At 44.2% G+C, this 18,473-nt stretch overlaps 1 protein-coding gene across 1 annotated transcript in view; it reads left to right on the top strand.

Annotated features, from left to right (window-relative positions):
• cntnap3 (contactin associated protein family member 3) overlaps positions 1 to 18,473 on the top strand; it is a gene marked incomplete at both ends in the record, with an annotated part of 128,697 nt that overhangs the window by 33,331 nt on the left and 76,893 nt on the right. Inside the window, one exon of the mRNA XM_084442528.1 lies at positions 17,155 to 17,348. Coding sequence (XP_084298654.1) covers positions 17,155 to 17,348 — 194 coding nt within the window. The remainder of the gene's footprint in view (positions 1 to 17,154; positions 17,349 to 18,473) is intronic.

Below are 18,473 nucleotides of genomic sequence, written 5' to 3'. Positions count from 1 at the left end.
TAAGGTTTTCTTAAGATGTCCCTCAAGTATTTAAGGTTTTCTACTTATCTCGGTATAATACTTAAGGAGTCCCTTAAAGTCAGTTAAGGTGTTGCACAAAAGACCTTAGCAAGCAAAATAAGGGAAAAAACATAAGGGACCTCTACCCCAACCTTAGCTAAGTTATGGCTGCGTTTATGAACATAAACGATGGAAATCGAGTCCCAAGAAGAGTGTTCCGCGACAGGGAGAACCCACTAGACACTCTTAGTGAGGAACAACTGATATTTAATTACAGATTTGATCGACAGTCCATTTTTGACTTGTCCGACCGCCTGGGCTTGGACCACCCAACCTTCCGAATCTATGCGCTTCCAGCCCCGTTACAATTGATGATTGCGCTCCGATTTTATGCGACGGGATCTTTTCAGTCGCTCCTCGCAGACATTATTCATGTCCACCGTTCTACTGTGTGCCGTGTGGTTCACCGGGTATCAAACGCCCTTACCGGTCTGCTGGATGAGGTGGTCAACTTCCCATCTAAACGGGAGGAGGATGCGGTAGCGGCGCACTTTTTTAATGTTGCCGGCTTCCCGAAAGTGTGCGGGGTGATAGACGGGACGCACATCAAGATTCAAGCACCCACCCAGTACGAGGAGCAATTTATTAATCGGAAAAATCAACACTCCATCAACTTTCTCTTCCTCAGACCGGGTCTTTCTCTTTTTCTCCTCAGACATTTTCCCCAGCGTCTCAGGACGTCCCAGTGTAGTGTTGTGACAGATAGCCGGTCACGTGCAAGCAAACCAATGGTCACCATGGAAACTACAATTTTACTGCTGTAAAATCTCTTTCCTTGTATGAAAACCCTTAACGTTTCCCCTTAGCTAAGGAAACCATGTAAGGGATTCTGTGCAACACCCTTAAGTAATCCCCTTAACTAAGGGGAAATTAACCCTTAAGGGTCATACTTAAGGGAAAAACTTAAGATGTTTTGTGCAACCGGCCCCTGGCCTGCAAGATAGCTGATCACAGGCAGCTGCTGCAGGAAGTCTTTCCTAACTTGATGTTGCGTCCCAAGCATCATTTCATTGAACACTACCCTCATTTGATCAAATGTTTTGGTCCCCTGGTCCATTTATGGACCATGAGGTTTGAAGGAAAGCATAGAGTGTTCAAGAAAATAGTTCATGACACACACAACTTCAAGAACATTTTGAAGACGTTGGCAGACAGACACCAGAAAATGATGGCATTTTACCTGTCCTCTCCCAGGTTCCTTAAGCCATCAGTTCAGACCACTAAAATTGAGACTGTCTTTGTTGATTCTTTGCCAAAGGATACTCATGCACCTATATCATCAATCACACAACGTAGTACTGTCTATAGAACAAAACATGTTACAGTCGATGGAACTCTTTATGCTGTTGGCATGTTTGTCTGCACTGGGATGCTTGGTGCCTTGCCTGAGTTTAAGGAAATCCAAAACATACTACTCATTGCAGATCAAATCTTTTTCATTCTGCAAGACTTTGAATCGGGGTATATTGAGCATTTACGCTCCTATGAGCTGACTGCAGATCAAAAAAAGAGATATACTGTGACCCCTGTGCATAAACTCACTGACCAAATGCCTTTGACAGCTTACAAAGTGGCAACCAAGCTGATCCTCACAACCAAGAGATTCATTCCTCTTTCAGAGATGGAGTAGCGGTGCCAATTCCAGTTTCCAACTCCAGTCTCACTGGGCAGTCTTCACTTCATCCTCACGCTGCAGTACCAAGATCAAGCATAAGGTATACCTTTTTATTTCTGTAAATGATAACACTTCATTGTAGAGTAAAACAGTTTACTATACAAGAGTCAATTGATGGCCTTAATTGATTTGAGCACATGTTTGCATAAATCTTAATTTATGTAAATATTTAATGGGTTGTCTCTGTGCTTGGAGTGCTGGCGACTCAAGAGCAGAGAGCTGCAAGTGCCAATTTGGTGTGTTCATTCTGTTGCAGGTTTTTGCTGTTCACTTAATATGGAAACAACTGGTCTAAAACTAAGGGTCATTGTTGATGAGTGCAATGCCCAAAGACTAGCCTTGCCCTCGCGACCTGAGACAGTGAATGGCCTCCTGCTTGAAGTGAGAGACAAGCTCAACCTTAACTTTGACTTTCGTCTGCAATTTGAAGACCCAGAGTTTAACAATGCCTTATGCAATCTGGTCAATATTGAAGACCTGCCATCAAAGGCAACTGTCAAAATCGTGAGAATAGAGGATCCAGAGCTGAGCTCAACGAGCACAGATGACACGGTGTTACTATCAGATGCATCATCACCTGAGCGTCTTAGCAGGTGGCCGGAGGTCTTCCAAGTTCCAGCATTCTCATACGAGGTGGAGTTTGCATTGGGTGCAGGCAGTGCTGCATTTGAGAAAGAGGGGAAGACCTTGAAGCTGACCAGGGATCAAAAGCACAATATCCTTGACGTGATGGCTGCTGAGATGTACAAACATAAAGCCTATCCAAGGAGCAAGGAAATCGGCAAGGCTGCAGAGGCCCTTGTTAACAAACACCCATGCCTGAAGGAGACCGGATCCCAAACAGGATATGAAGGATGGAAGAACAGCCTGCGTTTCAAAATGGGCAACTACAGGACGAAACTGAGCAAAGCCGGCATAAAAGATGTGGCAGTTAATGCAGGAAAGCGGAGCCGGAGTCATCCAGAGGCTGATGCATCCCGGGTCAACATTAAGCGAGCAAGAAGGGGTGAAGTCAACTATCTCCCAAACTTTCCCAAGGGTGAGAGTGTAGACACCTTGGAAGAGATGAGAAGAGCAATGGCAGAGGAGTATACAAAGAAGGACAAGGACATGACATTCATCCATCAATGCATGCTGAAAACGTTTGCACTCAGGCGTGAAGAAATTGTGAAGTGTCCCCCAACACCCGTTTCAGACTTTAAGGAACGATGGCCAGCCTTGTTTTCTGAAGCTCAAGTAAGTAACACATATTTTAAAGAATACTTTGACGATTTTCAACCTTATCAGATTGGATGTATTTGGATTATTCTCCGATATAATGCTCTGTTTCAGCTTGATATCAGCCCGATACTAGTATTGCTGTGTTCCTCAGTACAAACTAACATCTTACCTGTGTGCATGCCTTTGCTTGTATTTTGCAGCTCTATCTGGAATTCCACAGAATCACCAACCAAAACCTGCCCTATGTCTTCTTTGCGGCTCTTGACAACCATGCTCCAAAACTGATCAGACTCTACAAACAACGCAGGACCGGAGCCAATGCTGAAAATATGGCAGAGATTCTAACAGCATATGAGGAGCAAGTAAGTGTCCTATTGAAGGCAAGTGTATGCTTTCTTGCCATAAGATAACTGGTATTAAGTGTATTTGTCTTTCTTGTCTTGTCAGACATCTGTGCAGCCAGAACAGCAGCCCTGGTTGGCCTACCACTGTACTTCAAAGAGGACTCGTCAGAAGTATTCAGGACCTGCACGGTAATCCCCCTCATTATTAGTTTTCCTGCACTCTTCTGTACTCATATGTACAGTCTTTAATGGCATTTTTGTGCTTCACGTTGCTTTATACCTCCTATGGTGTTATGCTGACCTTTTATAGTCAGTTTTTGTGTGGGTGTGTGGAGGTGGGGTCCCAGCTAAGAATGTGTCTTAAGATTTTTATTCTGCCCCGTTTAGGAGAGTAACCTCGAAGAAGTCCAGGAGGGTGCCGTGGCACTTGTGGCGGTTCTGGGAGAGGATGAAGAGGTTGCGCCTGAGGCGGTACCGTTTAAACCACTGTATGTTCAAGTTGTCCTTGAGGATGAGGTTGTGATGACTGTCAGATCTTGGACAGAAGCTGTGGTGGTTTTGTTTGGCTTGATGTATGCTCTCCACTTGAGCTACCCAAAGAAGATGAGCAGCTTCTTTGAGTTCATTCAGATCGTGTTCCTAAAGCTTGAGGGTGGGCGCAAGGAACTTCCTTCCAAGTTGCAGTCCTTGAAAAATGAGCTGGAGTAGGCTAGTTGGAAGTATACAGAGTAGAGTCCTTGGATGAAAAGGCAGAGCCACCACAATATATCAACCACTGTTTATTTATTTATTTTTACTTACCTCCCCTTGAGCTAACTATCAAATATGCAGGTTTATTTTCCCTGTCAATTCAGCCAGACTTAACCTGCATAGGACCGATGATGACCTTAGTATAGCCTTCCAGTATTCCTGATGACCTTAGTATAGCCTTCCAGTATTCCTGATGACCTTAGTATAGCCTACCAGTATTTCTGATGACCTTAGTATAGCCTGACAGTATTCCTGATGACCCTAGTATAGCCTACCAGTATTCCTGATGACCTTATTAGTAAAGCCTACCAGTATTCCTGATGACCTTAGTATAGCCTACCAGTATTCCTGATGACCTTAGTATAGCCTACCAGTATTCCTGATGACCTTAGCCTACCAATATTCCTGATGACCTAAGTATATCCTACCAGTATTCCTGATGACCTTAGTATAGCCTACCAGGAATATTGGTAGGCTATACTAAGGTCATCAGGAATACTGGTAGGCTATACTAATGGGATCAGAAATACTGGTAGGCTATACTAAGGTCACCAGGAATACTGGTAGGCTTTACTAATAAGGTCATCAGGAATACTGGTAGGCTATTCTAAGGTCACCAGGAATACTGGTAGGCTTAGGTCATCAGGAATACTGGTAGGCTATACTAAGGTTATCAGGAATACTGGTAGTCTATACTAAGGTTATCAGGAATACTGGTAGGCTATACTAAGGTCATCAGGAATATTGGTAGGCTAAGGTCATCAGGAATACTGGTAGGCTATACTAAGGTCATCAGGAATACTGGTAGGCTATACTAAGGTTATCAGGAATACTGGTAGGCTATACTAAGGTTATCAGGAATACTGGTAGGCTATACTAAGGTCATCAGGAATATTGGTAGGCTATAGCAAGGTCATCAGGAATATTGGTAGGCTATAGTAAGGTCATCAGGAATATTGGTAGGCTATAGTAAGGTCATCGGAAACACTGGAAGCTATACTAAGGTCATCAGGATTAGCATTAGTATAGCCTACCAATGTTCCTGATGACCTTAGTATAGCTTCAAGTATCTCTGATGACCTAGGCCTACCAGTATTCCTGATGACCTTAGTATAGCTTCAAGTATCTCTGATGACCTAGGCCTACCAGTATTCCTGGTGACCTTAGTATAGCCTACCAGTATTCCTGATGACCTTAGTATAGCCTACCAGTATTCCTGATGACCTTAGTATAGCCTACCAGTATTCATGATGACCTTAGTATAGCCTACCAATATTCCTGATGACCTAAGCCTACCAGTATTCCTGGTGACCATAGTATAGCCTACCAGTATTCCTGGTGACCATAGTATAGACTACCAGTATTTCTGATTCCATTAGTATAGCCTACCAGTATTCCTGGTGACCATAGTATAGCCTACCAGTATTTCTGATTCCATTAGTATAGCCTACCAGTATTCCTGGTGACCATAGTATAGCCTACCAGTATTTCTGATGACCTTAGTATAGCCTTACTTCACAAGCATTTCAGTGTAGCAATATGTTTTGATTGGTATACTCTCTTCAGTCAAAACTGTAACTGTTCATGTTCATACATAATGTTGACATTGATTACTGTTTCATTTTGAAAATATTGTGCAGAAAATACTGTGCAGCTTATTTTATTTTATTTAACTTTTTGTTATTTAAGTTAATTGATCTTTCTCTCTGGTATTCTCCATACAGTTGCTCTTGTTTTCTCTATTCTCTCCATCTCTATTCCTCTCTTGTTAAATTTCAATAATATATTCTGCAATGTAAAATGTTCAATCCAGGGAGTGTTGAAAAAAACATGATATACTTTTTACAATTTTTTATAAAATGATAATAAATTTGAATGTGTTGCATTTAAAAGATTAAGTGTGTTTTATTTATGCATGTGATGAAATAATGGGGTGTTAGATGCTTATTAATAACAAATTGATTCTTGATGCACTTTGCTAGTTTTCTTTTAAGTTGACACAACTCTAATGATTCATTGCAATCGGTTTCCTTAAATGAATTAAGTTGCTAGGTTTCATTATTGAGCCAGTATAACTAAAACCATTTATTTTAACAATGTAGGGAAAATGAGTTGTTGCAGCTTGAGTTAAATAAGTATAATAAAAATGGTGCATTTAAGTAAGTCCTACTTGATATAAATGATTCTACTTCAAATGGTTTTAATGAGTACATAATACTATTACATGTGAGTAACACTTACTCAGTAATATTTACTATTTGTATATTGATCAGAGTGAGTAAACTTTACTCAGTTCACTTAAGTAGAGGTAACAATGGTCATTCTTGTTGAACTTACTCACACTGAAGAGTTCCAAATACTCTAGTGAATTGAGTTATCAAACTCAAATGGTTCAAGGCAATCGGTTTCCTTAATTGATTTGAGTTGAGTTAACTCATCAGGTTTTACAGTGCATCAATGCCAGATCAGTCAGCCTCTCTGCTGTCATGCTTGATCACAGACATATTTTGCACCTCCTCAGTGCAGAGAATGACCTTTCACAGGAACAATGGGTCTCACTCGCCAACCAATCTTACAAAGGGATTTCTTTTCAAAAATTTCCGCAGTTTACACGAAGATTCTGGCATTCACCAATGTTTTTGTTTTTGTAGCTAAGAACAGAACCTGCTAATGAGTTGACTAAATATGATGGATAAGTGGAGTCCGGCGCTCCGTCTTTAGATCTTAGTTTGGGCATGCTTGACTTCTGTCTCAACTTTTCTTTTCAATTTCATTGTGTGATTTCTGTGTCAGAGGTTCTGTGTCACTCACTTCCATTCTCACTATTTGTACATTAGGCTATGGTATATTGTATTGCATCACTTTGTCATTGTATTTTGCACTGCCCTGTTCTTCTTGCACTATACTACACTACAATATACTTATTGTCATGCACCTATAGACTAAGGCAGACCTATGCTAATTTTGGAGAACTGCCACGCGATTCAATTTACGAAACAATGGCATTCATAATTCTGAGAACATAGGTGCGATCAAATACTGCAACATACAAACACTTCATGAATCAGATGGAGGCTTTCCTTAGAACCGTTCTTAGGAACACATTTATAAAGGTATAGATATATGGTGAATGAGGCCTAATGTGAACATTCACAGGATGATTGGGTGGTAACATCCATGGACTTGACCAATTCCACCACTTGTTGATATACAGTCCTGAATTCCTCCTCAGTACATAAACTGGCAATGTATGCAGCCACCTCTTTTGCTTCTTTGTAGGCTGTTAAGAGGTCAATGTTTGGGTTCTGGAGTTGTCTAGTCAGTGGTTGCATGAAACCAAGGACTTTGCTTGAGATGACTGAAGTCACGACCATGTCAAAGGGTTCAGTCCTGTGTCTGTCTGGCATTTTCAGCACTGAAGTTCCTGAGTCCCATTTGTCTTAAAGCAGAATGAACAGCGCTAAGACTCGTCACAAATGCGTTGACGAGCTTGACCCTTCACCCCCACGTAGTGTCTGACATTTGAGGGTTGCTTTTTTTTTAAAAATCCTTTCCTCTTTTTCTTTCTCCTCCTCCTCCTCCTCCTCCTCTTCCTCTTCTTCCTCCTCCGACTTCTCCTCCTCGCCCGATATAGGCGAGATACACTACTGTTATCTTGAACAACTTTCTCTATATAATGCTCATCGTGTTCCTAATGAACGGTTAAGGCCAATTTATACTACTATATACTTCGACTTTTGAAAGTGTCGACAGACAGAAATGACGTCACTGGCAACACCCAATGCACAACCATGAGGTTCAGTGCATGTCTTCTAGAATGGTTGAAGAGAGCCTTATGATGAAGCTCCAGTGTTTTTGTTTGACTCCACACTCACTTTTAGCTATCCGGTCAAACTGTTTTGGCATGGAAGCCCCATTTCTGTAACTATGACAGAATTGCCTCTGTAATGGAAGCAGCGCCCAGCTGCTTAGAGGACAGAACACCCAGGAAAATGTCACTAATTTCAACCTTTTCGGTGGTGGTGGTGGTGACATAACATATGCAGATGGGGAGTTGTTCTTTACCACTGACCTCCATAGACTCATGGGCAAGGATTGTGGAGAATTTTGCTTTATGGATTTTCTCTGTGATGTCTTCTCTTAGCTCTTCATCAAAGCAAGAAGTTCTTAATTTTGGGTGATAGATACTACACCCGTTTGGAAGCTTTTTCTAGACGTTCTCTCAAACTCAAGTCAAATTCTGCTTTCCGAGTAAGGAAGCATTTGACATTTCCATCTTCATAAACACCATTCCAAGTTCAACATAATGTTACATTCCTCTGGCCCAGATTAATGGTTAATAAAGGATTTGTTAAACATTTGGCACAGCAATTGCAATGGCAATCTCCAGTTTAGCACAATATCCACAAAAGATTTAACTCTAATGATATGCCCGGGAAAACACACCCACAAACCTGCCACCTGTGTGCAATTTACGCTCATAACTGCAATTAGCCATGTTGTAAATATTGGTGTTTGGTTGAATAGTTGGATCATTCCCCAGTGTTTCAAGCTTTTCTCCATATTTCAAGATACTGATTGGTTCATAATGAAAACGACAGACTGCAAGTTTTTGCAGAAAATATCAGTTCTGTTTGTTTCTGTGTATCACAGCTGGCTGAACTTATTTTTAAACCCCTCTATGTATGTTCCGCTCTTAATATAATCCATTATCAATTCAATATCATTCAAACCTCACAAGTTCTGAGGAGAGACAGAAGGAGAGAGTGTGCGCTGACTGCTGCAGTTAATATCAGCTTTTCAAAAGTGGTATTTGCACCTCGCTAACCGCGTGTGGCAGTTACAGTAGCTCATGGTCTTTGTGGACTTCTTACTCACCGGTTATGAACGATCTGGCTTTTATGAACGCATCTGTTTTTTAATCCGGGTCTCAGGGCACCAGTGGGACTGGTCTGATCTCGTCTGCGTCATGTTTTGTTATTGCCGAGGGGGAGATTTGAACCTGGGTCTCCCGTGTGACAGATCTCATCCTAACCAGCTAATTGGTGATGTGGTCGGCCAATATTTACTACTGGATATATAATACTATAGACATGAAGCAATTACTAGACTTGTCTTCATGTTTAGAAAATGATTTGTGAGACATTCTTATTTTTTATATTTTAAAAATTTTTGCAGATGTTATATATAGTCAATATGTGTACAATGCTGTATACAGTATTGCTACTAGGACATGCAAACAGCACAGTACAGTATGCTGCATCCTCTGACTCTGGGAGAACCTTAACCATGTATATTACATCTCCCACTGGATATTGTATCGCAGTCACCTTTCTCCAAAACCTCTCTGGGAGCAAACATAATGGGTCATAATGGTCATCTATTTTGGAAGAGACATTTATCCTCCTCAGTTACTGTAGATTTGTCTTTCCCTTTAACGTGGCACAATCACACTCGTTTCAGTTGGTATTATTTGGATTAAATACTTAAATTCTGTGTGTAGGCCTTTTTAAAATCACTGTCAGTGTAGTGGTTTCTCTACACGGAAGACGGAATTGCGGAAATGAAGGAAAAACCTCAAAGGTCAAACACGTCCAGTAGGTCATTGGATGTGTTTGCCCTTTGAGATTTTAAAGTGCTTGTGGTTGTGTTCGCAGTGCGCTCCATAAAAAACAATTTGTGTTGCTGAGGTGGTGACCACTGACCCTGGTAATGCATTGTGTTTGTCATCGTGATGGACGGCATGGTATTCGGTTAATATCACCAATTTACTGGGATAATCCAAGAAATGTTTTTACAAGTCTCTTGGTAAAAAATGGAAATGGTCTAATATATATAAATTATACCAATGCCCCCCCCCCCCAGACCCTCGCCATCCCAACCCCACTCTAACTGCTCTACCTCACCATCACTGGTGGGTGGAAAAATAGTACATTATTGATGAGCAAACTGTCCGTTCATTAGACTTATATCTGCTCCGCCTCACACGGGGAAAGCCGTTTGACTTGCCGTGGTCGTGTCAGGCCCAATTTCCCCGTCCCCTCTGAAAAAAAAAGAGTGCGTTTCCCAGGCGGGATGGATTGAACTGACGTGCTTCATGTGACTGGGCTGCACATCGCTCAGAACTGGAAGGGAGGAAATGCCTGACTGCCTTTATGTTCCTGGAACTGAATGTAATTTTACTGCATGAGACACTGAGGAGATATTTTCAACGGAGGACAGGGGTGTGATCCCATTCATTTAATTTAATTTCAAACCTGGATTTATACATGTGACGCACTGAGGTTTCCCTCATTAACAGTGATGAGTTTACACAGAGATATAAATCAACAAAACAAATGCAATGTACAATAATAATAATAATAATAATTAAAAACAGTTACAGGTACAGGGATACACATAAGTCTAGAGCCATGGACTTAAACTCTGTGACTGAAGGAAGGACCTCAAGCTTTAGAGTTTGTTGTAAGCTATTCCAAGTATAAGGAGCATCATGGGAAAAAAAGCAGCTCTACCAAGTTCAGAATGCACTCGAGGAACCCTGAGAACAAGCCGATCGTTTGATCGTTTCTGGGAGGTACCAAGGCTCTACTCCAACAGAGACCAGGGGCCTCATTTATCATTGAGGTACGCCTTCTTTTACACGGTCTTTTTCGCGAGTTCAGGCGTACGCCATTTGCCCCCCCCACATTGCGATTTATCAAGCCGTAAGGGCGAAAATTTAGTCGCCTTTCTCCGCGCTTTTGTAGGACACCTCTCCAGTTGGCGTACCGATTTACACGGTGTTCTACGCCCTTCTTGAACACAGGGGGAACTGGCGACGCAGGTGGTGCGTCGGTGAATTACTATGTTTGACGGAGAGAATAAGAGCGACAGTTCATGAACGCACAATCATGTAGGCTACTAGGCCAATTCAGCACAAACATATATCGCAATGCAAGATTAGACGTGTCCTCTAACCGGCTCATTCATGGTTCGATATGGATTTGTTCCCCAAACTGTACCTATGCGCTGTCCCAAACCCTTCCGCGCTATATGTCACACACTTAATGCAGGCACTCCATCAAACGCAAATCATTGACAAATTAGATTGTCATTAATATGTGATCATGTGGACCTGTTTGCTGTTTGGTAAGCATATAAATGACAGTCCTCCTGTGCGTAATGCGAGCCTAAATGAATCCGGCGCTACTCGGCCTACTGGCCGAGATAGAACTCCAAAGAGGTGACGGCGATGGCGACTGCACCCACATAAGGGCACCATCAGTGAATGAATACGTCTATGTGAATCGCTAAAATGTGCACACTATAAATACCCAAATCATATGTGACGCCGACATGCTCATCACAAGTGTAGTGGCACGGTGGCCTGGCTCCACGCATGACTCATTCATCCTGGCGCACAGCAGGGTAGGGCTAGACTGGAGGCAGGCGCTGCGCGTGACGGCTGGCTTGGTGTGTGCATAGCCAAGATACATATTCTTTGTCTTTTTTACTTTAATCTTTATTAGCATTTTCCATCCATACAACGACAATACCATAAAACATAAAAACTTACAATAACAGCTTATGGGTACTTCCATCCATGCAGCTTTTTTTTCTTACTCAAATATGACAATTTTAATACTAGTGGTATCATCACACTTCCTTCTATAATCCATCCATTTTTCCCATCTCCCTTCAAACTTTCCTTCCTGCATCCTCAATGCATAAATAAATCTCATAAATCTCCTCCACAACACCCACCACTGCTCCTTGGTTGGGGGTTCCACCTTATACCAAGCCCTCATTATTGTCTTTTTACTAGCAACCAATAGTAATTTCACTAGGTATCTGTCCCCTCCTTGTACATCATTCTGTTATGTTTGCCAAGATGTATATTCAAAGCTGATAAGAATGAGAACCAGTCAAGACCCCACCACAAAATGAGGACCCAAGCCCTCAGCCCCCTCCCCGTCATGAGGTTTACCAGCGGGGCCAAAGGGCCCACACTGAGGTCATGCGCCAGCTATGAAGACACAAACAAGTAAGGTTCACATTTCTACCATTTTATTGTCTGTTGGTGGGTGACTGTGTGAGGTGTGTGAGTGCGTTTGTGAGTGAATGTGTGAGGTCCGTGAGTGTGGTAGTGAGTGACTGTGTGAGGTCCTTGAGTGTGGTAGTGAGTGACTGTGTGAGGTCCGTGAGTGTGGTAGTGAGTGACAGTGTGAGGTCCGTGACAGCATGTGTGAGGGAATGAAGTGCAGTGAGGATGTCCTGTTGGCTCTGGTGGTGTAGTGTGGTGACCTCCACCAACTGCTGCACAACTGCCCCACAACTGCCCCAATCCCTTCTGCCATTTCCCTCTGGGCCTCTAGGGTCATGAGCCTCCAGCACAGCATCTGATAGGAAGCCCAGCCCTCAGGGAACCTTGAGGCAGGGACGCTGGCAGCCGGAGGTGGAGGCGTGGGCGGTGGAGACGGAGGCGCTGGAGATGGCACTGGAGGTGGAGGCTGGTGCGCTGGATGTAGAGGCTGCAACCGGCGGGGGCACGACCGTCAGGTCAAGGACCACTGCAGACTCCCCCTCCTCTGAGTCCCACCCCACGTCAGAGTCTGGAGAAACAATTTCAGTCATTTTCTTTGAGTTTGTCTGTTAACTTGATTATGCATTAAACATTTTATTGTGTAGCCATATTCAATTGATATGTTTTTCTGTTGGCAGCCAAATAAATGCTTAAGTGTGATTTCCCGGGTGATTTAGATGAGAGTCTAGATTTCCCAGAGGGGAAAATGTTTCATGTGGTCTAACATTATGAAGTGGTCATCTGTGTTATCGTTCCCTGTTTTTGGTCCTAAATCATTCATAGCCTACCACAGAATGTGTGGAATGTTTGCTTTCCTCACACATAATACAGCATGTCCGTGTAGCCTACGCCACATACAGGATGCACGAACATACAGTAGGCTACCTAAACTAGGAGCAATCAGACAAATGTAGGCTCGTACAAATAGCTTACCTTCCGAAGATGATTTTCTTTCCTCGCGTGGACCTCACCAACAAGCACATGCACCTCCGTCTCCGAAAGGTTTCTCTTCTTTCCGCGTTTTTCCATAAACGTATTTATCTGTCCCTATGCTCCACGCTATATTATGTCGGTTCCTTCCGGGGTATCCCCGTTGTGCCGTCATAGTTTTGACCATATATGGTTGGATTTGGGCGTGGAGAGGGCGGAACACGGGGCGCGTGCGCGTACGCTCTCTTCCCCGCCCGTCTCGGATTTCTCGTGCAGAAAAGGGCATACGACTTTTTTGATAGATCCGAAAAGCGTGTAAATATTCTCGTCGTACGCTACATTGTGCATTTTCCGCGTTTTCGTCGTACGCCCTCTTTTACACCTGAATTTACACGCTCTTTGATAAATGAGGCCCCAGATGTATGGTGGACGTTTACCAATAATGGCTTTGAAAATAAATAAATACCAGTGATAGTTATGCCTTAGAGGCTCCAGTTCGTGTTGGTCAATAATGATCTTTCTGCCCTCTGAAAATGAATAGGCTACAGTACTAGTGTTCAGTGAAGTACTGCACTACTATTAGCCAGATTATGATTGCTGGTTGATTTCAGCTGTGTAAGGCGACTGTGGATCTGTGGTGGAAAATACTGTACATACTCTATATGTGCTCTCCCAGAAAGTGTTCACCAAGGATCCTGCAGGTGAGCCTACGGTAGGAAAAATAGCTATAATAAATCTATTTTTTGGGTTATGGGTAGAAGCTTTGCTTGATGAAATATTTCCCCCAAAGTGTTTTTGAGAGTTTTTCAGAGAACCAGAGAATTTAAAATGGTTCCAAGTAGCATTTATTATTTACTTCGGAGAATGTCCACACAACATTGAAGGGTCAGAGGTTCGAATCCCAGCTCCGACTGTCCACATGTCGAAGTGTCCTTGAGCAAGACACCTTACCCCAAATTGCTACCAATGAGCAGGTTAGAACCTTGCATGGTAGCTACCGCCATTGGTGTGTGAGTGTGTGTGTGAATGGGTGAATGAGAGGCCATTGTAAAGCGCTTTGAGTGCCGCTAAGGTGGAAAAGCACTATATAAGTGCAGTCCATTTACCATTTACCATTATCTCTACACTGTATTCCCTGTATACACGTGTAGGCAGACACCTGCAGTTCCATGTAGGGACATGTTGTACAGTTTAGTTCCCCCAGTATGAGGGATGAATGTCTGCTTCTGATTGTCTCCCCATAGTCTAGCCTGGGGGTTGAACATGGCTGGTAATGTAGTCATGTGTGGAAGAGCAGCTCGGCGATGGTTAAATACCCATGCATCTGACCCTCATTAACCCGAATAGCTTGGCATCGTTGGGGGGATCCAGCCCTGTTCATTATACTCCGCTAGTGAGAGGCGACTTGATTTTAACTGACAGCTGCGGGGTTTGGAGAGGACAGCAAACGCTGAGGATTCTGGTTATTTTTAGCCGGAGGTCATTGCCAATTGTCAACCATTCAATTTTTTAAATGGAAAAATAGTGGCAGAAGCTTTATTTTATAGCCTGATAATCACATCCTGTAGTAATTATTAGATGGATAACAAGGAACAAGACATTTTTTAGCTAGTACTTTAATTTTTAGTATTAGTACTTTATTGGCAATTATTTATTGGATATTATGGCAATTATGTATTGGAAACTATTAAAGAACTGTCTTGTTTTATTGTTTAGTACGAAATACAATAGAGTCACAAGGTATTTGATTCAATCAAAAGTTTAAAGGAGCTACACTTTCAGCATGCACCGCCCGCTACGCCGCTCGGGTTTCCACGTCCGTGAGTGTCCACGTGTACGTGAGGATCCGCGTGATGCAAATTTCATCATCGGAGGGTGCACGCGTCGGCTCTGCGCAGACATCAAGGTGCGTCCCATTTTTTGTGAATGCGCCTAAACGTCCGCACTCCCTCTACGCAATGAGAGCACCACCTGCTGCATCCTCCTATAGGCCTTTTCCACCAAGAAGGAACCGGTTCGTGCCGGTTCGCGAACCTAATTTTGAACGGTTCCAAGCATTTCAACCAAAAATAAATGAGTTCGGGAACCCCAAAGTTGGTTCTGAACCGGCACAAAAAAATTGTAGGTTTTTCAGCGCGAACTGTGATGATATAATGACGTACAACGGTCCCGCTCAAAATTAGTCGAAACGCGGTCCCTTCCCTAGATGGAACCAAGGTTCCAAGAATTCTGAACCGGACCGGTTCACGAACCAGAGGTACTTTGGTGGCAAAGGGCTACTAGTGGATAATAGAAGTAGTTCCGTATAAACCCCCGCAGTGTCTGCGAACGCATCTGTTTGGGAGTTTAACCAAGCCTTAACACTGCTCTTCTCCTTCAACCGTACCTTCTTTTTCTTATTTGTCCCTGCGGCTCTGCTCTCCATTTTGTATTCCAAACATCTCTGGCCAACTGCTTTCCATTCCAATCTCTGTAATGAGTAAAGGTCAATGTGTTTGCTCTCCCCCATTGTTGTGTCAATGACGATGTCTTCCGCTGAAGGACTCATTGTAACTTGGCCTTTCTCTGCTGACCTTAAAGTCAACATGGGGCCTGTGGGTATAACCCACTGGTACTGTATAAACAATTGAGTAGGAGTGTGAAATGAATGTGAATAAATATATACTTGATATCCTCAATTGTCATTGTCAACACTTTCAACCAGTGTATAGCCTCGGCAAGGAGTGTGACCCAGTTCCATATGGACAATTAGCTTCACACTGGGGCACATGCAGCTTCTTTGCTCTTTATCAGTACAGCATCTCTAATCTGAGAGCAAAGCCTTTATCCATCTGATCGCTCTCTAGGCCTCATCTATCCCATGCCGCGAATTGCCGAGGGCCCCTTTACAACTCGGGTGGAATCTCTCATACTTATGGATTACAGATTCCACCGGTGTGTCTTTACTAAAAGTACAATAAATCAGATGCTGAACTGTGTAATGAAGGTGTTTACCCAAGTTCTTAAAGACATCGTCTTGTTTTCAAGATACAAAGTGGTCTATTCCCCTGCTGCCTTGAGTGTCTAGTTTAGTCCTCCGGCTGCCTGTGTGTGTGTCTGTGTGTGTCTGTGCGTGTGTGTGTATGTACAGTACCTGCTCAGCTGGAGGCTGGGAAATGGGCGGCGCCCTCCCACTAGACATCCCCTCCGCTCCCCTCTGTCCATCTGGCGTTTTGGGCTCAGAGGCAACGCTTAGGCCTGAATCAGCACCCCCCCACCCCCCCCCCCCCCCTCAACCCCCCCCCCCCCCAATACGACCCAGCACATGCACCGTGCACGTCTTCAACTCACACAGCCCCGTTCCATTATCTCTGATGTTTCTGTCCAGCCTCCTCTCCTCCTCCTCCTCCTCCTCCATGGGTTGTACTGACTGTATCCCGCCCCCTTCCCCCCCTTTCGAGTTGGTTTCAAGGAGTGAGACTGCAAAGCCGACTGCCCTGGTTCCTCTTCCTCATAATGAATTGATGGTCAGTGCTTACTACGAGGGGGCTGGACCTGCCGCTGCCGAACTCCTGGCCCGCGCCGGCGAGAGACTGGGCTTGTGATGGGAGCGTTGGAGGCAAGAGAACTCGTCGCGTTCAGACGAGTGCGAGAATACTACGAATACTGCTCTATCCTTGCTACCCTGTCCAAATCTTCAGGCGTGTCCCACAGGCAAATAGAGATAGACTTGTCGAAGACGAACCCCGAATACCAATGCCGTCGGAGTGTAATCCTCCACGCATTTGTATGTATTGAAAGAAACATGAGGCTGTGTACCCGTTGTTCGCTCGTGTTTTTTTGCATTATGCACTGTAATGAATTTGAATGTTTACCGCAGTGTAGCTGTGAGGATGGTGCAGTGCAGCGAATGAACTCTTGTTGTGTTTCCTTCCTCAAATCCTTTTCGGTTGCTGCAGGGTTATTGTAAAACCCCTGAAGTTAGTTCCTTCTCATCTGTTAAAGACCACAATGTAACCTCTCTGCTCTCTCGCTCTCTCTCTCTCTGTCCTCCCTCACCCTCTTCTGCTCCCTCTCTCACTCCCTCCCCTCCTCTCTCTCTCTATCTCTCTCTCTCTCTCTCTCTGAAGGTGCTGGGGGCTGGTCTCCCCTGGAGTCTGATAAGTACCAGTGGTTGGAGGTGGACCTGGGCCAGAGGACGCAGATCACCGCCGTGGCCACACAGGGGCGCTACGGCAGCTCAGACTGGGTCTCCGCCTATCTGCTCATGTTCAGCGACACCGGTCGCAACTGGAAACAGTACCGGCAGGAGGACAGCATAGGGGTAAGGACCGGGCAGGGGACCAGGTGAGGGAGGACATGGGTAAGGACCAGAAAGGACTCCAGGTGAGGGAGGACATGGGTAAGGACCAGAGAGGACTCCATAGAGGAGCAAGAAGACGGTAGGCAACCCAGATAGCAAGCGGATGTGTAATGATTCTGGGCCATATATGGGCCGGAACTAAGCCACAAGGGCCAGATCTGGCCTGTATATGGCCCAGATCCGCTTGCTATCTGAGAAGGCGAGTTTATTTGTAGAGCACATTTCAGCAACAAGGCAATTCAAAGTGCTTTACATGAGACATTAAAAGCATAGAGACAAAGTGCAAGAACATAAAAGTTCGCATAAAAAGAAATGTAAAAAAGGACATTTAAAACAAAATGCAGGAAAGTGCAGTGTATGAATGAATCATTATTTGATTTAGTAGCCTATAGGTGTGAGGGGGAGGGCCCAGACCAAGTGAGGGGGAGGGCCCAGACCAGGTGAGTGTGAGGGCCCTGACCAGGTGAGGGAGAGGTGATGGGTAGGGCCCAGATCTGGTGAAGGGGAGAGGAGCCCCCCCCCCCCCACCACCAGACCATATTCAGGAGGATGGGGGTGTGAGGCAATGAGCCGAACCGGGGAGCGAGACAGCTTGTACTCGTAAACAGACTCATAAGCAGCCTTTCGCCGGGTCTGAATAATGCATGACGCTGTGAGAGGAACCGCAGAGTAGCTCTGCTAAGCAGCCTACTCATGACACGCGGACGTGGCTCCACTCTGCTCGTGGCAAGGTCTGGGTACAACAGCGAGTACAAATTGATGTCGACTTAAAAACAAATAAAACCCGTTTGTCCGCCATTTTCACGGAGCGGCAAAGCCGACCTCTGTAATCTATTTATTGCACAACACGAGGTCAGTGGCATGAGGGGTGAAAGTTGTCGACTTAAAAACAAATAAAACACGTTTGTCCGCCATTTTCACAGAGCGGCAAAGCCGACCTCTGTAATCTATTTATTGCACAACACGAGGTCAGCGGCATGAGGGGTGAAAGTTGAAATGATTTATCACGTCTAAGCGGTGTGCGATGGCCGCTGTGAGCTGAGCACAACGCCTGGAGGCACGAAGGCTCTCTCCATAAGAAAACAG

Source organism: Borostomias antarcticus (genome assembly GCF_949987555.1).
Source record: "Borostomias antarcticus genome assembly, chromosome: 8".
Classification (NCBI taxonomy): domain Eukaryota; kingdom Metazoa; phylum Chordata; class Actinopteri; order Stomiiformes; family Stomiidae; genus Borostomias; species Borostomias antarcticus.
The sequence above is the reverse complement of the archived record's forward strand: the minus strand, read 5'-3'. Positions and strand labels throughout refer to the sequence as shown.